This window comes from Phyllobates terribilis, unplaced genomic scaffold (assembly GCF_046119375.1).
Source record: "Phyllobates terribilis strain yellow unplaced genomic scaffold, ASM4611937v1 Scaffold_7__3_contigs__length_470593459, whole genome shotgun sequence".
NCBI lineage: Eukaryota > Metazoa > Chordata > Amphibia > Anura > Dendrobatidae > Phyllobates > Phyllobates terribilis.
In genome coordinates, this window is record NW_027362767.1 from 74,799,635 (window position 1) to 74,824,551 (window position 24,917).

At 40.7% G+C, this 24,917-nt stretch overlaps 1 protein-coding gene across 3 annotated transcripts in view; it reads right to left on the bottom strand.

Moving 5' to 3' along the window:
- Positions 1-627: 627 nt before the first annotated feature.
- TMEM260 (transmembrane protein 260) overlaps positions 628-24,917 on the bottom strand; it is a 98,350-nt gene continuing 74,060 nt past the window's right edge. For all 3 annotated transcript variants that reach the window (XM_073638779.1, XM_073638778.1, XM_073638780.1), the window contains 11 exons: positions 21,196-21,375; positions 19,325-19,365; positions 18,563-18,649; positions 17,381-17,492; positions 15,203-15,375; positions 14,856-15,027; positions 12,729-12,877; positions 10,837-11,013; positions 10,354-10,407; positions 8,766-8,856; positions 628-4,634 (listed from right to left, as the gene is read on the bottom strand). In XM_073638779.1, coding sequence (XP_073494880.1) covers positions 4,365-4,634; positions 8,766-8,856; positions 10,354-10,407; positions 10,837-11,013; positions 12,729-12,877; positions 14,856-15,027; positions 15,203-15,375; positions 17,381-17,492; positions 18,563-18,649; positions 19,325-19,365; positions 21,196-21,375 — 1,506 coding nt within the window. In that variant the 3' untranslated portion in view covers positions 628-4,364. The remainder of the gene's footprint in view (positions 4,635-8,765; positions 8,857-10,353; positions 10,408-10,836; positions 11,014-12,728; positions 12,878-14,855; positions 15,028-15,202; positions 15,376-17,380; positions 17,493-18,562; positions 18,650-19,324; positions 19,366-21,195; positions 21,376-24,917) is intronic.

Consider the following 24,917-nt stretch of genomic DNA (forward strand, 5'->3'; position numbering starts at 1 on the left):
TACTTAGGAAATGCTGAAGGACTCCGAGTGACTTTATTCATTAAAACAGGTTGCTATTAATTAACTGTCATAATAAAATAAAGAACAATCATTTGCATTTTCTCTTGTACCGGGGGTCTCTTTAGCAATACGTATAAAAGATGCCTGAAAACGACATTCATGTATAAAGGAGCCTCAGAAGTCTACCTTTACACAGCGGCAGCAGGAGCTTGCTAATTATTAGGACTAGATCAACAGGAGGACAAATAGACGGAAGTAGAAATATGAAAGTGGTTAAGGGAAAAAAAAATAGATCCAGTTCACTTGGCAACAAGTAAAAAAAAAATAAAATAAAATTTATATTTTATTTTTCCGTCAAGTACAAAAAAAAATAAAATATAACAAAATTGATATTTTATTTTTCCGCTAAGTAATAAAAATAAAACAAAATTGATATTTTATTTTTCCGCCAAGTAATAAAAATAAAACAAAATTGATATTTTATTTTTCCGCCAAGTAATAAAAATCAAACAAAAATTGATATTTTATTTTTGCTGTATGTAAATGAGGTAATGGCAAGAATGACTATGAAAGTGATAAAGGTGCGTAGTATGCAACCTCCCTATTTTATTAATGTATCAATGAAACTCCACAAATAAACATTTTATTTACATTTTTTGTTTTATATCAAAATAAAAAAAACAACAACATAAGAATGTAAACTTTCATCTGTACATTTTGGCAGCATTGGAGAACCATTATATTATGCACTTCTGAAATAAAAAAAAAAGGTTAATATTGGTTTTCCTTAGGGAAGAAATGTAAGCCTAAAAAAATGAGAAGAAAGTAAAAAAAAATGTTGAGGTATAAACAAAAAAAAAAAGCATAAAAATCAAGTGTACAATACTCATTAAAGCCACAAACAGAAGAATTCCGACTTTTTACCACCACTTAAGAGAAACGGAGGAGGGAGGAGAGGGACAACTCACCTTTTATTGTTTAAAACAAAGCAAAACAAAAAAAAAACAAGACCTTTTCTCTTTTGTGAGCCCTTCCCAAAAAACAACCATGATTTCCAAAATCGGTACGCAGATCCTTCAAAGCAATTGAGAAAAAAAAGAAAGAGTTTTTTGGAGGTAGATAAGTCAGTGTCCAGATCTTACACTTTTTGATTGTGAGATAATAATATTGGAGATTTCTCTACACATATAGATGCAGATTAATTCGTCAGAACAAGAAGACTATATACATGATAATAAGTTTTGGATTCTATGCGTATTCTTAAAAATATCTATTTTGTCTGTAATCATAAATGTCTCCATCAAGTTTGGGCGGAAAAAGGATCTTTAAGATGGATTTAGACAAAGCAACGATCGGAAAATGAGAGTTTGGAAGAATGTAAACGTGCCGGCGATCATCCAACGAACGAGAAAAACGCTCATTAATTGGACGATCTGATCTTTTATGCAAACAGAAAAATCATCCTTGTCGGCAGCACATCGCCTGGTGAAAAACGTGGACGTTCTGCCGATAACATGATGCGGTATGGAGACAGGACGGTTGTATTAGTGATCGCTCTGTTTCCATCATTGCTCATCAGTCTGTGTTAACAGGCCGGTAAATTAGTGCCGATCGGCTTGTATATAGTTGATTGGCGCTCATTAATGGCACAAAATTGGCCCATCTGAATGGACCTCTAGGCTATGTGATCATACAGGTTTACGGTGACCATTCATATCTTCAGGATGAAAGTTGTTGCTCTTATAAAAGGGTTGGCTCTAGGGTTACCCCCTTTACGACTCACAAATACTGGCCTGGGTAAAAAGTGAGTGTACTTTTGGGGTTGTTGCTTCACCAAGATTATGATACAGCATTCTGGTGTATAACGATTGACTTGTATCCCCTGACCTCTACTCTTGACTTTTGGAGGGCTGCACATGCCGAGAAGTTGGATGTGAGGGTCTTAGCTGCGATCTCCAGCCTAGTACTGACCGCATGCTGTGATGATTCTCCCATGCCGGCGGTCACGTGACCACAAGTATACAATAAGCATACTCCTGGTCACATTCCAACTAGATGGGCGCGGCCTCACTTAATGCAGGTGTATTGAGGGAAATAGGAAAAAGTCTAGTGTAAGTGTGGCTGACTGAATGCAGACTTGTAGTTTAAGACCGGACAACCACTTCAAAAGGAGTTGTCCAGTTTTGGAAAACCCCTATCCTCTGACTACAGTTTTTAAAAAAGAAACAAAGAAAACAAAAGCGGTGCTTTACTCACCTTCCCTGGGTCCAGACGCCAAGTCTTTGCCACTGTTCCCAGTGTCTCTTATTGTCTGTCGCGCTAACGTCACGTCAATAGCACTACAGCCAGTAACTCAGCTCAGAGGATCTGACTAAACTGACACCGGGAGCAGACAGAACGCTGGACCCAGGAAGGGTGAGTAATGCCAAGGTTTATTTTGCCCAAAAACAAACTGCAGCTGGTGAACAGGTGTTTTTCGAAACTGGAAAACCCCTTTATAGTGGCGGTCCCATAAAAAATATTTATTGCTTATCTACAGGAAATGTATGTGTGAAAGCTGGGGGGTCTGGCTGAACCAATCTGTAGAATGGGGAGCTGTCACGGGTGTGTCAGAGGGGACAAACAGTCGCCCAGCACTTGGTTGCAGGAGATCTCCACATCTGGCATTACAGACATCTTCTTAGATGCTGTCTCTAGGACTCAGCGGCTACGTCCCTCTGGCTAATTAACACCCTTTCTGGGTGTATAAATACCTAGTTTTCTAGAGGTAGGTGCCGGCGATATTCATTATTTCTTGTGAAGGCTTTAGTAAGAGCAGTACTTCGTCCTCTCTGGAGCTTGAGGACGTGTGCGCATTTGTCTGGAGTCATCTAAAGCTAAGCACTTTTCCCCTGTTTGTCCTTCTTTGCTGTCTATAGTGTTTAGTGGAGATCGACTAGTGCTCATCTCCTCTCTTCCCTAGCCAAACGCGAGGGAAAGACAGGGCGAGGTACGCCTGTGGCGATTGGTTAAGATCCAATACAGGGACGTTAGGGGAGACAGGGTGATGCTAGATCAACCTAGGAGGTCTCCACTTCCCCCCTTTCCCTCTTCCCTTTGTGTTGCACTAAGTCTTTCCCATACCTTGTGTGACATGAGTGTCCTCTGTATGAATACTGGAATGGTGGTCGCACATGCTCACTTCCTTTTAAGACAGTAACCAAAACCATGGTCGTACATCCTCAGTACCACACCATTCACACAGGGGACCTTTTGGCCCCCCATTCTTTTGATCAACAGTAGTCCAAGTGGTCTGTATGTTGTGTATGGAACAACCCCTTTAAAGTAAAACTTATTTTCTAGTGGAAAAGGTGTAACTTTAATATGCTGATTGTGTGTTACGGGATTCTAAAGGACCCCATACACATTAGACTACCTTCATCCGAACCCGCAGATATTGACAGACTCAGCCAAAAGTCTAAAATGTATGGGGAGTCTCCTGACTCTTCCTCGATCCAGCAGGTCCGGTTTTGGACTGCTAATCCTCTCGTTCTCTAGGAGGTAAGCTTCCGCAAGAGGAGTCTGGCCGTGGCTCTCATAAAGAGCGCAGGAGTGCTTATATGTATAGGTGAGTTGGGCAAGACCTTGGTTTGGCCGACAGCCATCTAAAGTGGGCTTATCATATATGGGCCCTTGGACGGTGTAAAAAAAAAAAAAAAAAAGACACAGTATTCACACATACCAGACTGGTGCTGCTCCTCAACACTCAGTACTGTGCCTCCACCGATCTCCTGGCATCAAAATCCAGCTGCATGTGAACATTGCAGCCAATCAGCAACCGACTTACTGCAGCAGTCAAGTGACGTCCTCCGCCCTACACTGTACCAAGTTCAGAGGAGCGGTGCCTGTCTAGTAATGGAGTACAGTTAATCTTTTTTTTTTTTTCTTTCACTCTCTTAGGCTCATTAAGGTTCACTTTTATAGCAGTGGAGAACCCCTTTAATAGGGTGTGTTTTATAAACTAGACAATCCCTTCAAATCGGATTATTAGATTGTCAAAATGTTTGCCAAGTAGATAAAAATGTATCTTTTCAGTATCATACAACTCCAATAATAAAAAAACAGTCATTATATCATTAGGCAATATTCACCAAGAAGTTTCTACTGGCTCAGGGTTTCTTCCGTCTACAAATCCCACAGCTCTGTACAACTGTCTACAGAGAGAGGTGCTGCGGTAAAAAGTGGAGGAACTGCACCAAAAGCGTTCACCAGTTTAGAAGAGTCCTTCCTCCATTGGTCCTCTCAAAAAAACGCTGGCTCCAGTGTGTTCGAGCAGGAAGTGCGCCATAGTGTGTGGGAGACCCCAGTAACGCAGCAAGAGGATGTTACGCCTTTCCTCTACCGTCACTCTTCAGTCTTTGAAGTCGCAGGAGCTCTTCTTTGAAGTAGTCAACAGCTTGCCATATGGCACCTATCTGCCCGTCAGCCGTAGCCTTGCTGGCATAAGCAGAGAAGTGTTTGATGGCATCCTGCAGAAGAAGCTCTGGGTCGGTATCTGCTCGATGTCGGTGTAGCATTCGTTCACATGCAATGGCATAGTTTTTGTGCCAGTTAATGGGGTGATTTTCATGTTCGGCTATTACCTTTTTGTACAGCTGAAAAATGAGACAAAGTGTGTTGGATGGGTGAGATTTCCACTTTCTTTATTCGTTGTCGGTATCTATTTAGTTATAGGAGTTGCAGAAGTAGCAAAAGCAACTGTGCCCCAACCCCCAATGCAGACGCTGGAACCCTGACTTTTATTTCCATTGCTAATAATACTGTAGTGTATGTGTATGTGTATGTGTATATATATATATATATATATATATATATATATATATATATATATATATATATATATATATATATATATACAGTACAGACCAAAAGTTTGGACACACCTTCTCATTTAAAGATTTCTCTGTATTTTCATGACTATGAAAATTGTACATTCACGCTGAAGGCATCAAAACTATGAATTAACACATGTGGAATTATATACTTAACAAAAAAGTGTGAAACAACTGAAAATATGTCTTATATTCTAGGTTCTTCAAAGTAGCCACCTTTTGCTTTGATGACTGCTTTGCACACTCTTGGCATTCTCTTCATGAGCTTCAAGAGGTAGTCACCGGAAATGGTCTTCCAACAATCTTGAAGGAGTTCCCAGAGATGCTTAGCACTTGTTGGCCCTTTTCCCTTCACTCTGCGGTCCAGCTCACCCCAAACCATCTCGATTGGGTTCAGGTCTGGTGACTGTGGAGGCCAGGTCATCTGGCGTAGCACTCCATCACTCTCCCTCTTGGTCAAATAGCCCTTACACAGCCTGGAGGTGGGCTTGGGGTCATTGTCCTGTTGAAAAATAAATGATGGTCCAACTAAACGCAAACTGGATGGAATAGCATGCCGCTGCAAGATGCTGTGGTAGCCATGCTGGTTCAGTATGCCTTCAATTTTGAATAAATCCCCAACAGTGTCACCAGCAAAGCACCCCCACACCATCACACCTCCTCCTCCATGCTTCACGGTGGGAACCAGGCATGTAGAGTCCATCCGTTCACCTTTTCTGCGTTGCACAAAGACATGGTGGTTGGAACCAAAGATCTCAAATTTGGACTCACCAGACCAAAGTACAGATTTCCACTGGTTTAATGTCCATTTCTTCTGTTCTTTAGCCCAAACAAGTCTCTTCTGCTTGTTGCCTGTCCTTAGCAGTGGTTTCCTAGCAGCTATTTTACCATGAAGGCCTGCTGCACAAAGTCTCCTCTTAACAGTTGGTGAAGAGATGTGTCTGCTGCTAGAACTCTGTGTGGCTTTGACCTGGTCTCTAATCTGAGCTGCTGTTAACCTGCAATTTCTGAGGCTGGTGACTCGGATAAACTTATCCTCAGAAGCAGAGGTGACTCTTGGTCTTCCTTTCCTGGGGCGGTCCTCATGTGAGCCAGTTTCTTTGTAGCGCTTGATGGTTTTTACAACTGCACTTGGGGACACTTTCAAAGTTTTCCCAATTTTTCGCACTGACTGACCTTCATTTCTTAAAGTAATGATGGCCACTCGTTTTTCTTTACTTAGCTGCTTTTTTCTTGCCATAATACAAATTCTAACAGTCAAAATTGAAGGCATACTGAACCAGCATGACTACCACAGCATCTTGCAGCAGCATGCTATTCCATCCGGTTTGCGTTTAGTTGCACCATCATTTATTTTTCAACAGGACAATGACCCGAAACACACCTCCAGGCTGTGTAAGGGCTATTTGACCAAGAAAGAGAGTGATGGGGTGCTACGCCAGATGACCTGGCCTCCACAGTCACCAGACCTGAACCAATCGAGATGGTTTGGGGTGAGCTGGACCGCAGAGTGAAGGCAAAAGGGCCAACAAGTGCTAAGCATCTCTGGGAACTCCTTCAAGATTGTTGGAAGACCATTTCTGGTGACTACCTCTTGAAGCTCATCAAGAGAATGCCAAGAGTGTGCAAAGCAGTCATCAAAGCAAAAGGTGGCTACTTTGAAGAACCTAGAATATAAGACATATTTTCAGTTGTTTCACACTTTTTTGTTAAGTATATAATTCCACATGTGTTAATTCATAGTTTTGATGCCTTCAGTGTGAACGTACAATTTTCATAGTCATGAAAATACAGAAAAATCTTTAAATGAGAAGGTGTGTCCAAACTTTTGGTCTGTACTATATATATATATTTTATAGTTACAGCAGCTGGCACCAGTTCACACTAGGAGATGCTGGTCAGGTTTCTCTGGTTTGTATATATATATATATATTTATACGCACCATTCCTCCAGAATCAGAGATGTTTGCCAAAGGGGGCATGTATAAGATATTGTCATCAGTGCAGACACGCGTCTCATCACCATTCAACCTGGCGCATCTGCACTCCATTCAAGCATTCGCACCTCCGCTCCGATCAAGCATGCGCTTGGTTTGTATTACTATAAGGGGGGGTAACTGCTTCTTGCCTGATTCTGCACTCCTCCCATTAACCAGCAGGTGTTGTATAAACAGCTCTGCTTGCCCTTTAAATGTAGGTGTTTTTAGCCCAGAAGAAGACATGTTTGTCCGTTTAGTTGTAGGCTTGTAGCCCAAAAGTGGCATGGAAGGCAGAGTAGTTACCCATCAGGGGGAGGTTACCTTGCCGTGGTTGATGGGCACACATGAATTGGCCAATTTATGCGCTAAAAAACTTTGTTTTTTGTAAGTAGTTGTTGCTGAGCAAAACAGTTTAGATCTAATATTTTCATTGTTAAGACGTATCTTGGCCATATGGAGTGCGGCTGCATTTTTTTGATATATTTTATAGGTACAGCAGCTGGCACCAGTTCACACTAGGAGGTGCATGGTCAGGATTCTCTGGTTTGTATATATATATATTTATACGCACCATTCCTCCAGAATCAGAGATGTTTGCCAAAGGAGGCATGTATAAAATATTGTCATCAGTGCAGACACGTGTCTCAGCTCCATTCAACCTGGCGCATCTGCACTCCATTCAAGCATTCGCGCCTCAGCTCCGATCAAGCATACACGCTTTCGTTCCATTCAAGCATTCGCGCCTCCGCTCAGATCAAGCATGCATGCCTCCGCTCCATTCAAGCATTCGCGCCTCCGCTCCGATCAAGCATGAGCGCCTCCGCTCCATTCAAGCATTCGCGCCTCGGCTCCGATCAAGCATACACGCTTTCGTTCCATTCAAGCATTCGCGCCTCCGCTCAGATCAAGCATGAGCGCCTCCGCTCCATTCAAGCATTCGCGCCTCGGCTCCGATCAAGCGTGCGCGCCTCGGCTCCGATCAAGCGTGCGCGCCTCGGCTCCGATCAAGCGTGCGCGCCTCCGCTCCATTCAAGCATATGTGCCTGCGTTCCGATCAAGCATGTGCGCCTCCTCTCCGATCAAGCATGCGTGCCTCCGCTCCATTCAAGCATATGCGCCTCCGTTCCGTTCAAGCATGTGCGCCTCCGCTCCGTTCAAGCATGCGCGCCTCCGCTCCGTTCAAGCATGCGCGCCTCCGCTCCGTTCAAGCATGCGCGCCTCCGCTCCGTTCAAGCATGCGCGCCTCCGCTCCGTTCAAGCATGCGCGCCTCTGTTCCATTCAAGCATGTACGCCTCCTTTCCATTCAAGAATGCACGCCTTCGCTCCAATTCATCTCCGTTCCATTCAGGCATGCGCACCTCCGTTCCATTCAGGCATGCGCCTCCACTCCATTCAAGATGGGCTTCTGCACAGTCCTGTTCCCAATGCCCCATTCTTATCATTGCTGGGGGTCCCAGCAGATGGACCATCAGTGATAAGAAAATTATCTCCTTATCCTATGGATAGGGGTTAACTTACTATTTTGGGAATAACCCTTTAAGTTTTAAGTGTCTACTATGAGGCCCACATTAAATAGTATACCAAATGAAAATAGTGATAGTTCATGCAGGCAGTCATTCACAATTTTTACAATTTTTGAGTGTCAACTCTTGATGCTTACTATTTTAGAACTAGAATGGCTGCCATGGGGAAATTAGAAGACTGCTAAAACCCTCAGCCCAAACTGTTGAATTAAAAACCCACTATAAAAGGCCAGGTCTGGGATAAGAGGGTTAAGCAGAATAGACAGCAGCCTAAGGTACCATAAGATACAGGGGGCACAACTGATTCATCAGTACAAAGATTCTAAAACCTCGAGAGGAACAGCAGCAGACAATGACCCCTACCTACTACAGATGTGAGCAAATGACTTACCTGGTAAGAATAAAGATACAGCTGATTTTTAATAGATGGGGACAAATGTGGAGACTCAGCGAGGTCAAATATAAAGAAAGCAGTTTTCACTCTAAAAAAAAACAAAGTAACATATACGTTAAAATTGTACTCCCATCTCCAAGATCCTAGCCCAATATGTAGCAGGTGTAATAATACTAATATTAGCAAATACCTCCAATTAGAAATGCAGTATAGTTCTTCTGATTCACTATTTTGCTTACCTCATGTGCTGGGCATTGCAGTAGCTTAGGTATCCATGATTACGACTACTCACATAGTGACAGTTAGATGTTAGTGGTCGTTACTAGTGATGAGCGAGCATGCTCGTTACTCGAGATTTATGAGCATGCGCGGGTGTTTTCCGAGCATCTTCAGTGTGCTCGGGTGTTATGTTTTAGTCACTCCGTGTGCATGATTTGCGACTGTTTGTCAGCTTTAATACTTGTGAGAAATGCCTAAGAAACAGGCATTCCTCACATTTATTAAAGCTGTCAAACAGTCGCAAATCATGCACACGGAGTGACTAAAACATAACACCCGAGCACACTGAAGATACTCGGCAAGCACCCGAGCATGCTCGCCAAAAGGGTTAACAGAACATACTCGCTCATCACTAGTTGTAACCATTGATACCTAAGCTACTGCAATGCCCTGCACATGGTAAGTAATAGCAAATCAGAAGAGCTATACTACATTTCTAATTGGAGGTATTTTCTAATATTATTACACCTGCTACATATTGGGATAAGATCTTGGAGATGGGAATACCCCTTTAAATTCTTGTTTGGAATTTAAAGGGAACCAGAAAATGATCTATTGTTTAGAACATGATTAAAAAAGATATTTAAGAAAAATCAGAAATCCTGCACATTTCCAACTCGCCCCTTTTAATGCCCAGGTACTTCCTGTTGGCTCCTGGGCATTAACCCTCCGTCAGGGGCAACTGATCTGACAGGCGCAGCTCACTTAGTTTCATTTCTCTATTTTCAGTGGTTTGTCTGGGAAACACCCTCCTCCCAGTACCTTCCTAACTTTAAAGGCTGTGTGATTATGTGTATTCTCATTTATTACATTCCTATTAAGGTAACTGATCACTTTTAGAGCATTGAAATTTTAAAAAAAGGAAAATATAGCCAATTTTCTAGCCTGTGCCTGACAGGCGCAATGCCCCTAAACTCGTTATGAAACATATTGCCCCTGACGGAGGGTTAAAAGCAAAAGACTGAATCAGACCCTACTTACATGTATTGAGGAATGTAATGACTCTGCTCTAATCTGGGCAAAGATCATTGTGAAGGAAGGGGGAACAGGTGAGCGGTGACATCACCTATTGTGAAGGGTGGATTCTGTGTCATCAACTGTGTATAGAGATGTCATCAGTCATTGTAATGCTGTCTGTGATGATAATGAGACTGCTGAAAAGTCTTCTGTGCAGAAAAGGAAGTGCAAGTCTAATATAAGGCCTAGTGGCCAGTGTTAAAAAGAGCAGTATGTGGTCAGAGACTGATTGGGTAATCATGGCCGTTGTCTAGCCTCAACTCCCCTACATATACACAATGAAACATACCTTGCTTCCCACATTTCTTCATTTGCTACAGCTTCCCACGAGGAACCTTCAAACCTGTTAGGGAGGCAATTCTGAATATTTATATACTCTCTCTCTCTCTCTCTCTCTCTCTCTCTCTCTCTCTCTCTCTCTCTCTCTCTCTCTCTCTCTCTCTCTCTCTCTCTCTCTCTCTCTCTCTCTCTCTCTCTCTCTCTCTCTCTCTCTCTCTCTCTCTCTCTATATATATATATAATGATCATTTAAAGGGAAACTCCATATTTGCATCTATTTACTGCAAATTTGAAAAAAACTTTGAAAACAGTCTCAAAAATATTTTCTCTTTTCGCACCTTCAGCTCCTATGGATATATACAGTATAAAAGTTATGGCATAACTAACCATTCAAGTTGCAATGCCAGCTGATGACCTGTAGAGGGCACTCATAAAAGCAATAAAAAAAAAGTTAAATATAACAATACTGATTGCATTTTTGGCCTGTACATACTCTCCAAACTGCTCCGTCCAGTTGTAAAAATTGCTGGTCAGATTAATCCATTTCTCAGCGTTGAAAATTGTATTTTTTGACACCAGTTTCTCACAACATCCCCATGGCCACAGTGAATGCGTTTTCTTCCATGTCGGATCTCCTTCATTCAGTCCTATGCATACAAAAGTTTCCCTACTGGAGACAAAATTAAAAAAAAAAAACCACATAAAAACAAACATTTAAAGACTTTAGAAAAAGGAATCCGTCACAAAGATTTTGCAGAATTGCAGAATCCCTTTTCAGGGAGCATAAATGTATACTTTATTGGTGACTTCTGTATCCACTAATTACCTAGCAGAGCACAGCAAGAAAAAGGTAGACTTTTTGTAAAAGTGTAGAAAAGCGCTGAATGATGCTTTTAAAAAAAAGCTGTATATTTACAAAACATTGAGAAACACAAAAAAACAACCAATAATCATTAACATTTTACTGGTTTAAATACATTTTCTGGGGTTTATCTGTCATGGTATTAAAAGGGGTTGTCCACTTTTGGAGACATTTTTATTTCTTGTCTACATGTATTTTGGGCTAAAAATCATTTTTGTAATTGGGTTTCACTAAAAATCTTGCATTGTTTGTTTTTTACAGGGTCTTTGTTTTCTCTGCGTATTCAACTTTGATGCGGTCTGTGGTGATAAATTAGCTGAGAGGAGCTCAGAAAAAGACAGATAACAGATTTTCAATTGGATTCAGGTGTGGGCTCTGGCTGGGCCATTCCAAAATTGTATCTTCTTCTGGAGAAGCTGTTCTTTCATTTGAAGGCATGCTTAGGGTAGTTGTCATGCTGAAATTCTTTTTCATCTTCAACTTTTTAGCAGAAACCTATAGGTTTTGTTGCAAAATTGACTGATATTTGGAATTGTTCATAATTAATTTCACCCAAACTAAAGCCCTAGTTCCAGCTGTTGAAAAACAGCCCCAAAGCACAATGCTTCCTCCACAATGCTTAACTGTGGGGAAGGTGATCTTTTAGTGATGAATACTGATGGATTTTTGCCAAACATACCTTTTGGAATTATAACCAAGATTACACACACTATTACACATTTTCCCATATTATTTTGACAGATGCCAGTTTTTGGACTTCAGCTGCCACAGCACCCGTGCAATCACATTGCAGGGGAAGGCAATAAGGTACCGAGGGGGCAACCTATCCCTGTCAATCACCAAGATATTGCGGTTGCCATTGACCAAAGCATTACATGTGCTAAACAGCCAAAATCTGTGCTACTTTATCCCCATTCTTCTCAATAACAGCAATGACGTAGCTAGTAACAGATGCTATATATGAAACAGGTATAATGTCCCTTGTACTTTACAAATTTCTTTTAAAAAAATTACACCTCATATGGAAGGTTCCTGATATAATATACAGCTCTGGCAAAAATTATAAGACCACTGAACAATTTTCTATTGGAAAGCATGGAAAGACTGGTGGAAAGCAGCCAAGACGCATGAAAGCTGTGATTAAAAATCATGGTTAGTCCACCAAATATTGATTTCTGAACTCTTCCTGAGTTAAAACATGAGTAATTTGAGGTCTGAAAGCACGGTTTCTTTTTTAGTATTTTGACGCTTTATCATTTGCTGCAAATAAATACAACCTTTTTAGCTTTGAATTTCGGAGACATGTCGTCAGTAGTTTATAGACTAAAACAACAATGTACATTTTACTCAAAAATATACCTATAAAGAGAAAAATCAGAGAAACTGAAAATTTTGCAGTGGTCTCTTAATTTTTGCCAGAGCTGTATGTACAGGAACAGGGCACAAAAGAAGAGGGTCTGGCCCAAAAGCTTGCAATCTATCCAGACATCAGATAAACCCATCACAGAAAACATAACCCTTACTTTTTATTTACAGCTAGCAAATGCTGAAGGTCAAAGGTAACTGTTCCATCCCAAAGTTTTCCGGCCACTGAATTCCACTTGTCGCCGGGAAAATAGACGCCTGTCAAGTGTTTTCCAGTCTTTGGTAGATACCACTCATATGTCATCATCTGTGGAGTGAAATACAATACAAGTAATATGGCTTATAAACTGTGGGACCCAACGTCACTAAAATCAAAGAAGATGTCAAGACCAACCAGTCTATAGTTGATTACAGACATGTATGGCATATTAGGCCCCCTGACGAAGCTGGGTGAAACGCGTGTTGGGGCGCAGGGCTACACACCTAACAAGGCTGAACATTATTACTATGCAGGTCTGCATCCTATACTCTTCTATTTGATGTATATGTTAACCATTAGGGAATGTACTGCAGAAGATATGTTGGCATACTATCTACGTACTCTTTATCACAATGTCTTGAATAAAGCTAAATTTTTATTTGAGTAGCAGTCACAAACGATGTGTCATAAAGCATGGAGACATATGCAACAGGGTAAATGTTTCAACCCTTCCCGGGTCTTTTTCACACAGTCGCTGTGTCAAGGAATAGAGGAGAAAGGAGTGCACGCAATGTGCGTAAAGGTATGCCGAGTGCACCCCTTTCTTCTCTATTCCTTGACACAGCAACTATGAGAAAAAGAACCGGAAAGGTCTTGTTGGAATGATGGAAGGATGGTCCCATGTCTCCCAATGTGGCTTTCAGCTTGACCACAAATGGGAGGAGACGGTAGCGCCAGCCACCAATGTGCATGGCAATCTCCATTACAGTCTACAGGACAGTCTGGTCATTAAAGAGCAAATTCTACGTTGACATCATCAGAAGTAACCAGTGAAATCATACTGTGTATAATCATGTGTTTTCAGGAGCGCGCCGCTTCCCTGCCTTCCGGGTTCCTGCTTGCCAGGAGGCAGTGTGATCCTGAGTGATTGACAATTTGGAAGTGCTGCATCGTCACACCATGTGCTCTCTGATGCTGCAAGCAAAGGTAGCATTGCCTCTGCAGCATCGGAGGAGAAAAGCGGCACTGACGTTGGCCTGATCCAGCCAGTTTCAGAGCAGCGCTTTCAAGCTCTAGAACAAAGTGCTTGTAAGCACTGCATTCCATCTTGCCTAGGAGACTGTACAGCTATGAAAGACCGAAGCGGAGGCTGGAAATGTACATAACAAGTCGTAATCTATAGAATTAAACATTCCTCCGCTCTTGAGAAAAAAGAGAATTTTTAATAAGAGTGCCTTGTTTTTACCCCTTGAAGAACTTGAGAATAAGCCATTAATGTCACAGGTGTGTCAGGTGTGAAAGACAGTCACTCTGGAGCCGGTTGCAGAAGGTCACTGCGCTTGGCATTGCAGACGCCTTCTTGATCCTCTCAACTCTTTAGTATTGTTATATCCTTCTTCCTTTAGGACCCAGCAGCTACCTCCACCTTTTGCTGCTGATTGACACACCCTTGCTTGGTAGTTAAAAACTCTCAGTTTCTCCAGAGAGTCTACCTTGTTGTCTTTAGTTTGTATTGGGGCCTGACTAGTGCTCACCCTGTCCCCTCCCTATCTAGGGCCAAGCTCTAGGGACACTCCAGTCTTAGATTCCTGCTCGGCGATAGGTGTGGAACCTATATAGGGATGGTAAGGTAGGCAGGGTGATATTAGATCTGCCTAGGGGTCTCAATTTCCCCTTTCCCTAGTGTTTGGGCTTCCTCCCCCTCCTCCCTTCGTGTTGCACTTGGTCTTTCCCTCACCTTGCGTGACAATTAATGAGCACAGCCCTAAGTATTGATCTAATGTTGCTAGATGATAATGCTGGAGATTGGAGCAAGTCCCCCAATGGACATACTTCTCAAAGTCGAAGGCTACATTTTTTCAGGTGGAAATGTCAGACCGATACTCACATTTGGGTCACGTGTGCCCCTTAGACAGGCTTTTTTGTTACAAGATGGAAGAAACCCTCCTGATTTAGTAAGTCACATACACACTATTACTTCAAGGCGGATGTAGTTCCTGCAGCCCCACAAATTTTCATATAGTCCAAGGCATCCTAAAAGCGTTAAGGATGTATCACATGATGCGTGACAGGTCTCCCCACTCACCTCCTGATCCACTAGAGACAGATCCGGACGAAGTCCTTCACAATAATGAAGATAACGCAGAGAATTGCCGGGCAGATCCCCTCTCAGCAAAACGATAGCATTCAGGGGCATTGAGAACATAATGTTCCTCGCAAACTTGTCTACCACATAATTTCTACTTTGGTCACAAATGCTAAAAAGAATGTGAAAAGGGAATAATTACTCCACAAATCTGGACTGTTAGGCACGAGACAGCAGAATTCTGGACCTTTAACCTATCTTCCTTCTGGCTTATATCGATTCTCCATGATCTAGATTGAAGATGATATCCTAAGGGGACATGGCTGTAATACCAAACATTGTCCTACCTGTAGTTAGTGTGTATATGATGAGCAACCACTGCAATTGTGAAAATCCATTCTACGTAGAGAGTCAAGTTTTTGCTAGCCATTCTTGTTCTTATGATGCCCATCAATAAGGCCAAGCCGTGTCCTGCCAAGGCACATACCACAATATTACTCTGCATCCAAAACCTCTCCACCTATGGGACAAAATAATACATATCATTAGCAATTCAGATGATTTCCCTTTGCATTACGGAGAATTTTTTAACTCAATCATGTTACGAGAGAGTGCAAAATCAAGTCAGAGCCTCTTCTCTAGGAGATAGCATCTGTGATTGGGGAGCTGAATACAGCATCGCAATGGCAAAAATGAGCTCAGATCTGGTAAGATTTGGCCTGTTTTACTATTTTGATAACTTGCTGATTCAAAGAATACAATGGAAGAATTAAATAATCAATTTTTCTCATAAATTCACCAAAAGAAAAATCGCAAACACTGAATTAATTCACCAATGCATCCCAATGGGCAGTGCAACAGCAAAGTCAAATTAGAATTTACCTAACCTCCTGACTACAGCCTGAATTTTACTCCATACAGAAAATTATTTATCATGTATGTAATAAAAGGCCCCTGTGTATTATGTACGGAAGCTAAAGAAGAAAAATACAGTTTCCTCTAAAAAGTTAATTGGCAAGAAGAGGACATAGCTGCTTCTAAAGGATAATCTACAAAACAGTGGATACAGCTGCCTGCAAATAGCTATTCTGATTATCTCTCTACATTCTGTGCACAGAGAGAAGCACTCTGAGGATAAGTTGTGTCAGGAGTGACCTCATTTGCTGTCCTTCTCCTGCTTCTCTATATTACACAGTATTCCATCTTACACAGCTCCTTATATCTAACACGTAACTAAGATAACAGCACAGATCTCTCCTGTATTTACAGGCTGCACACTCACAGTCTATCCCTACACAGTGGTTTCTCCCAGCTAGAAGAAGGAAGTCTCACACATCTGCCAAAAAAGTGAGACAGTGGAGAGCTAAACTTCAGCTTATCTTTCCTAAAGGGCCAGGAATATTATCACTCAATTACACAGAAAATTTTTCGTTTTCTTAACTGTTTATCTCTTTTTACTTCATTAAGTTTTAAATAAGGTGATAGGCACAAGTCTACCATTAAAAGTAATTAAAAAAATGGAGCAAAGACACACCTGTAAAACTGGAGACAGAAAACCTAAACCTGATTTCCCTGTACTTTATTTTTTTTTCTTTTTACTTGTTCTTTATTTGAAAGGGAACCCATAGCTAGACCATATATCATATAAACAAAATCTTCTAATTACCAATGCCCTTCAGCCATTGAGTTTTAACACGCTTATATGCTTCAAGGGTAAAAAAAATGAAAGAAAGAACATTGGGGTATGCAATTCCATATTGTTTATCAGAATTATCATCACCTATATTAACCTTCCCCCATAAATAACACAGAGTGATACAACCTCTCTGTCCTCTACTACTTGTGATGGAAGTGAAAAGGACAGATAGTAAGGCATGGCCACATGAAACCCCCTCTTCCTATGCCAGGAATGAAACAAAAAAACAAAAAAAAAAAAACAGAAGAGTGCCCCAAAGGGAGCCTGTCAGCCGGTTTTTGCTATTTAATCTGAGAGGAGCAAAATCCGATTCCAGGGATGTGTCACTTATTAGGCTGTGTGTAGCAGTTTAAATACAATCAATGTTTTATCAGCAGGAGATTATCACTACTCATGTGCATCACTACTCATGTGCAGGCCAGTCAGGTTAATCTATATAATCCCGCCTTCTCCACTGATTGGCAGTTTGCTGACAATGTACACAGGAAGCTGCCAATCAGGGGTGTGGGCGGGGTTATAGACAGCTCAGTATTCTGAGCACTGCTACATCTACAGTAGAGAAAACAGGGATTCTATCAAAACTGAATCAATCAGCCCAGTAAGTGATACATCACTGGAATCAGGGTCTCTCCTCCTACATCATGCTGCTCTCAGATTACAAAGCAAAAGCCTGCTGACAGATTCCATTTCAAGGACTTTAGCAATCACAAAGGAAGTGTCAGTTACAGGTTGAATTGATGGTTAACATACATATTTCATCATAATTTTATTTCAAATATCTATTGTTGTAGAACTCCAGAATGCAGTTACTAAACAGTGATGAACTTACCACACCCAGGAATAAAGGCTTTGCAATGTCTAAATTTGCTCTCCAAGAAAAAAATAATGAATAGCCAAGAAACATTGTGGTAAAAAGAGAAACAATGGAAGCAGTGGAGTGTCTGCAATAAAAAAGTAAGAAAGACTTCATTGTAAAATTACATAAGTCTATACAAGAGCTGACTGCAGATTGAGATGCATAGGTTCTAACCTCTAATATTTCCTGAATAATAATTAATATTTTGGAAACAGCCTGTATTTTTTATGCCATATTAGGATATGGGGGCCAGGACACAGAGGCGGTCCTCAACTCTGGATCTCACACTATTTTCTGGAGCAGAAAACTGTATGGACACTGATAGCTTCCTGACTACCTGGGGATTCTGGAACCAGATTTGGAACGGGATCTGTGGTTGACTACCAAGCCAGATTTACTTACATTTATTTACAAAGTATTTTGTTTTTGTTTGTTTTTAATATAAAAACAGTGCTACTTTTGTCTATTGCCCCATTTAGGTGAATTGGTCAGAGCTCCAATTTCGTAAAATCCATTTAAATGGAACCTATGCAAACATATTCAGTGCATGCAATAACATAGCAACTAGACTAAATAATACATATAACCAAAAATCATTAAGAACCATTCGTTTGTGGATGGATACAGGTGGAAAGGTTGAAAAGTGACTTTAAATTCTGAAAACTTACATAGCTATAGACCTAAAGAGGGAATTTATTGAGTAAAAAAAAATAAATAAATAAAAAAATGACATGTTAATGTTGTACAAAAATGTCCAAACTTTTGCTATTTTACGCCGGTCTTATAACTTATTTTTAAAAAATTCCATGTTAATTTTGTACAAAAACGTCCAACTTTTTTTGCTATTTTAAGCTGGTCTTACAACTTTCATAAAGTTGGTGTGGATAGCTACTCAAATAAGGTTTAAACTCAATTTATAAATTGTGACTTTTTTAAAAAGTCACAATTCTCACTTGAGTAAGTTGGGGGGGGTGTAAAAAGTGGAAAAACTAAAGTGTTATGTGAAAAGATGCTACAAATTTTATTAATTTTTAGTGTGACACTTTCAGAATTTTGGTGCACATAACAGCAAAACACCCACAAACAAAACAGGACTATAAAAATTCCACTTGTGATAAATTAAAAAATGGAGAATTGTGAAATATTAATACTTACCTGCTAGTAAAACTCAGTACCAATGATAAGAGAGCTAGGCCCGGAGCAATGGGAGTGATTTCTCTAAACATATGGATGATTTGAAACCTAACATAAAAAAAAATACATCAAAATAAAAAACTTGTATCCAGAATTCTATAATATGTAGAATAATGACGGGAATAGCACCATCGGCAAAGAAATGACTGAGGTGTCGTTAAAAGAAATTCAGAAAATATTAGACATAGTATGCTGGAAAGCCAAAAAGTGTGAATATGAAATTTGTATTAATTAACGAGCGATTAGAGACCTGTATTTTAGAAAAATAAGGCCAAGATCACACATAGTTTTTTTGAGAAAGATTGTGAAGCCGATCTGCTCCAAATTCCCCAAAAAATAGCCCAGATCAAATACTTTTTGAATAGTTTTCCTATTTATTATAACTGAAAATCCATTTTGCTGTTCATAAAGCGAGTTTTTTTTTTAACAGTTTTTTTTTCTGATGAGCTTCTGAAGACCTCGCCACAAGAAAAAAAAAAAAAAAGAAGTGACTTTTCATTTTTTTTTCAGGCTGATTCCTGGTGGAATCTGCTCCGAATTTGACACTGTCAAGGATAAAAGCTGCAAAACACCAAGGGGATAAAAAACTAAACAGGAGTCAGTGCTGGGCAGGAAATAGAGCTGGAGTGACAGAGGCTTCAGATCTACAGTAGTTCTTTAGCCTCATTTGCATATCAATTCAAACGCTGATTTCCCTAAAATTAAATATAGTCATGTTCTTACATGAAAGTGTCTCCCATACTGGATCCTGATTCTGATTGTGCCTAGTAATACAAAAATATGATTGATAAACAAGAATGTGTTAAAAAAAAAGACATTTAGCAGTCCAAATATTACTTGTAATAATGGTCAAGTATAAAAAAAAAAAAAAAAAACATTTCCACAGGATATGCCATAAATGTATAGTAGATGCAGATCCCATCAATGTGGCTGTGATAGTAGAGAGGTGCTCAGAATCCCCCTTCATTTATGAAGGAATTCCGCTCAGCACTCCTCTGAAAGCAGCGAGAGACGGGGCCACATTCTCGAGACAGATGCAGATCCCATTAGTGAGATCCAAAGTAATTTATGAATAACCATTGGCAATAAATAGGGCCACCATTCCAGCAGCAAAAAGGGTTTCTGGACAAGGAATACAGTTTCTTTTTATAACTATCAATGTAAACTAAATAAAACAAAAACAATATTTTCTCAATCAAGATCTTGTACCTGTCGGCCATGTTGGTTGCACAAGAATATATAGAAAAGGACCTACAGATTACAGTAACACCATTTTGAAATGGCCACCAAAAATTATAATAGTAATTTTCTAGATGGGCGGTTATCTAAAAATAACATGGCAAGTATACATAGTGTATGATGGGTCTGAAGTCTGGCACAGATGGAGGGATGTCTACCTTTCCTGGATACAGCACCAGATGCTGCGTCCTCCTCCTTCTGCCAGCTCTCACTGGTCCTTGGTGGGTCAGGTTGCCGTGGCAACCTTATGTTCACCCCATCTTAGTATTCAGGTAGTAGAGTGTCCACGCCATTACTGTGAACAGTTTCCTTGTTGTGGGATTCCTAGTAGTTCTTTGCAAAGCCAGTTATGCTATATCACAGAACTAATCTGCTATACCTCTGGTCAGCTTTACTTTGGACTCCGTGACAAGCCCAGCTCTGCTATATTGCTGGGTATTTCTGTTACACCATGGCCAGCTCTGTCTTGGACTCTGTGACAAGCCCAGCTCTGGTATACTGCTGGGTAACTTTGCTATACCTTGGCCAGCTTTATTTTGGACTCTGTGACAAGCCCAGATCTGTTATATTGCTGGATAACTCTGTTATACTTTGGCCAGCTCTTCCTTGGACTCTGTGACAAGTCCAGCTCCGCTATATTGCTGGGTAATCAAGCCTTACTACTGAGCCAGCTATACTTTGGACTCTTCTGCAAACTAAGAATCTGCAACTTCAGCTCAGCCTCTTTGGGTCCCGCTTTTCCAGTTCTATTCATCCAGATATCATTCTGCTGCATCAGCCTCCTCTGTTCCAACTGGATCACTCCGCTGCATGATCGCTATCTGTCCATGCTGCCTAAGAACAGCTAATCCGGATCGAAGGCTTTGAGGATCCACCTCTCCAGGTGAGACATACCAGGTGGTCTTTGAGAGAGATTTCCCTGTATAATTTTATAATAATTTAACAGAAGGAAAATATTCAATGCTCTATACTTAATGGGGGGAGGAGTTGCTCTATTTTCATCAGTGAAATTTGTAAATTACGAAGCCTAAAAACATTCACGTATCTCATTGGTTTAAACAGTCTGCTGGAATTCCATGCACTATCTTTATATTGAGCCATTCTGATTACTTTTTGGGTTGGCCATCAAAGAAATAAAAGAAGAGAAAAAAAAAAAGAATAAAGAAAGGCACTTCTGAATCTGTCCCTTAAACAACATTAATCAAAGGTTGGGATTTAATTCCAGCCACTGTATTCAGCTAAATAACAGATTAAACACTTGAAAAAAAAAAGAGAACGAAAGGAATTTCTGATACTATTTTGTTTAAAGTTTTACTGAACTTCAAAGGAGAGGAAACAAGAGGGAAAAGTTTTACCAGACTGAATGTTCCATACTCCTCTCGAAGTAAATGAGTCAGGAGCCCTTGAATGGTCGTCTGGTCTCCCCAGGTCCACCGTGCCCGATTGAAGTACGAGGAAACAATTAGGTAAGAATAAGGTAAGAGCCCCGCGGAGAAGTACAGCCCTAACTTCAGCAAAGAACTCAAGGACAATTCCTGCAAAGAAAACATTGAGCGTTACTGCCAACCAACTTTTTTTTTTACAAGAGGCTGGAAAACATCAAATAATATTTTACACATAGATGATTTCCCAATTTGTAACAAGTCTCTGGGAATGCTGTCAAATCTCCTGACTTTAGGGATTATTTAGAAAATTGCTTCGAACTGATCTCTTTTGCATGGCAAAGTGAGAATGTAAGTGAAGCCAATATTATTAGCCTGGACTCCTGAGTATCATAACCTGCATTGCCTTACGCTGAAATCATTTTCCTGATATCCATAGGTAGGAACTGCAAGGCTGAGATAACCCACTCGAAAATTATAAGAAAGCGGCTGATAAAGTGTTTTCTACAGAGTATTCTGTACTCGTCAACAAAACTGGGACACCATTAGGAACGGCTATCCATCAACAGGCTTACGGAGAGCTGCGGTAAGAACAGCAAGATAATTTACAAATTAAGGAATTACCCAGAGTATTTTATTTGGAAGACATGGCTCTAAGTAGAAATACCAAATTCATAAAAGAAATTGGTATTTAAAAAGAAAAATATATGCCCAAAATAGAGTATCTAAAAGGCTAGAGGAGAAACCATGACCAAAGTTCCTCCATTCCATACACTGCAATTAATAGTTTAGATGGAAAGAGTGAAAATAAGCAAGCAAAGACTGTAGTGAGTGAAGGGTTTAATAGGTGGCAAGGGGACAAGTGGAAGCAAAAAAAGCCAAATGTGACATAGAAAACAAAAAAAGAAGAGCAATGGAAGAAAATGGAAGAGACTCAGGCCTCGATTCATCTGTTGTAAAACACTTTAATCAGTCACAACATGTTTATGCAACCTGAGGTTGCACAAAAATGTTGCAACTTTTTGTGTTTTTACACGTTTCGTCCAACTCTGCAAAAAAGGTGGAGCTGACGGGGGCAGAACAGGGGTGTGACGCCACAGCTCGTCTAATTCACATACCCCAGAATTCTTACTTCGTCCCTAGCTGAAATAAAATTTGTGGCTAGGCCCATGGAAGCATACGTCCTTTTCAGATGTGTGACTCCAGCATACCCCTCTCATCAAGACCAATGTGAACAACGCCGGTCTGAGGAATCAATGCCTACGGCCAGACAGATGTAGGGACTGGACTTTTTATACATGGTGGTGTGAAAAAGCGTTTGCCCCCTTCCTGATTTCTTATTCTTTTGCATGTTTGTCACACTTAAATGTTTCAGATCACAAAACAAATTGAAATATTAGACAAAGATAACACAAGTAATCACAAAATGCAGTTTTTAAATGAAATTCTTTATTAAGAGAAAAAAAAAATCCAAACCTGCAGGGCCCTGTGTGAAAAAGTGATTTCCCCTTAAACCTAAAAACTGGTTGGGTCACCCTTAGCAGCAACAACTGCAATCAAGTGTTTGCAATAACTGGCAATGAGTCTTTTACAGCGCTCTGGAGGAATTTTGGCCACTCATCTTTGCAAAATTGTTGTACTTTAGCCACATTGGAGGGTTTCCGAGCATGAACTGCATTTTTAAGGTCATGCCACAGCATCTCAATCTGATTAAGCTCAGAACTTTGACTAGGCCACTCCAAAGTCTTAATTTTGTTTTTCTTAAGCCATTCAGAGGTGGACTTGCTGGTGTGTTTTGGATCTTTGTCCTGCTGCATAACCAAAGTGCGCTTCAGCTCGAGGTCTTGAACAGATGGCCGGACATTCTCCTTCAGGATTTTTTGGTAGACAGCAGAATTCATGGTTTCATTTACCACAGCAAGTCTTCCAGGTCCTGAAGCAGCAAAAGAGTCGAAGACCATAACACTACCACTACCATATTTTACTGTTGAAAAGATGTTCCTTTTCTGAAATGCTGTGCAACTTCTACACCAGAGGTAATGAGACATACACCTTCCAAAAAGTTCAACTTTTGTCTAGTCAGTCCACAGAGTATTCTCTGGCGATCATTAAGATGTTTTCTGGCAAAACTGAGACGAGCCTTTATGTTCTTTTTGCTCAGCAGTGGTTTTTGTCTTGGAATGCCGCCATACATGCCATTTTTTCCCAGCCTCTTTCTTATGGTAGAGTCATGAACACTGACCTTAACGTAGGCAAGTGAGGCCTGAAGTTCTTTGGATGTCATTGTGGGATCTTTTGTGACCTCTTGGATGTGTCATCGCTGCGCTCTTGGGGTAATTTTGGTCAGCTGTCCATTCATCGGAAGGTTCACCACTGTTCCATGTTTTTGCCATTTGTGGACAATGGCTCTCTCTGTGGTTCGCTGGAGTCCCAAAGCTTTAGAAATGGCTTTATAACCTTTTCCAGACTAATAGATCTCAATTACTTTGTTTCTCATGTGTTCCTGAATTTCTTTGGATCGCACCATGATGTCTAGCTTTTGAGGATCTTTTGGTCTACTTCACTTTGACAGGCAGGTCCTATTTAAGTGATTCCTTGATTGAGAACAGGTGTGGCATTAATCAGGCTTGTGTGTGGCTAGGGAAATTGAACTCCGCTTCCCAAATATGTGATAAACCACAGCTAATTTATGCTTTAAGGGGGATGGGGGGGGGGCAATTACTTTTTTTTCACACAGGGACCTGTAGGTTTGGATTTCTTTGTCCCTTAATAATAAAGACCTTCACTTAAAAACTGCATTTTGTGATTACTTGTGTTATCTTTGTCTAATATTTAAATTTGTTTTGTGATCTGAAACATTTAAGTGTGACAAACAAGCAAAAGAATAAGAAATTAGGAAGGGGGCTAACACATACATGCTGTATATATTTATATATATTTGTTTCCCATCAATCAATTACTAAGTCTTAAAAGTCTACACATACTATCAAAAAATCAGTGCCAACTACCAATCGAGAATTGGCCACACATGCATAATTATCAGATGATAAACTTGGGACTCATATAAGTAATAAAACCCTTTAAGGACAACCCTTACAGATATGCCTTATTTGAGCTTATAGATTTGAGAGTGTCTTTCTACTTGGGACCCCCCTCTATGAGGAGATAATGGAGATCCTTGTCTTTTTCCACCAAAATTATCAGTATGCAAAAGATAATGTAGGCGAGATCTTCGGTAATTGGCTCATTGCCACTGTGGCTGAAAACAGTCCTAGCACACATTGACTTTCGGCTCCTTCCCTCATGCCTCTCACACTGCAGGGAGAGACTTCCTGCATGAATCAGTGTTCAGGCTGCTGTGATCACAGGACTTTATTTACTAGTAAGTTCGCACTAACAACACATCGTCATCTTATAATTCCTTGTTTAGGTAAAATAGTTATTTTATTGATATCTCTATCGAACCCTGCAGCTAACAACACTAGGGAGTAAGGGCTACTTCTCACCCCATAGAGAAATAATGGAGTGCACAGACGGCAAGTGAATGAATCTACTCCCTACGGGCACGCGCGCCATTGCCTCAGCACTAGAGCTCCTGGATCGGTCCCGGCGGGTGAGGACTCGGAGCCCGCTGACGCCAGCCCCTACTTCAACTAGATGTGCGTTCTCGGACACACATCTAGCTGAAGTATATT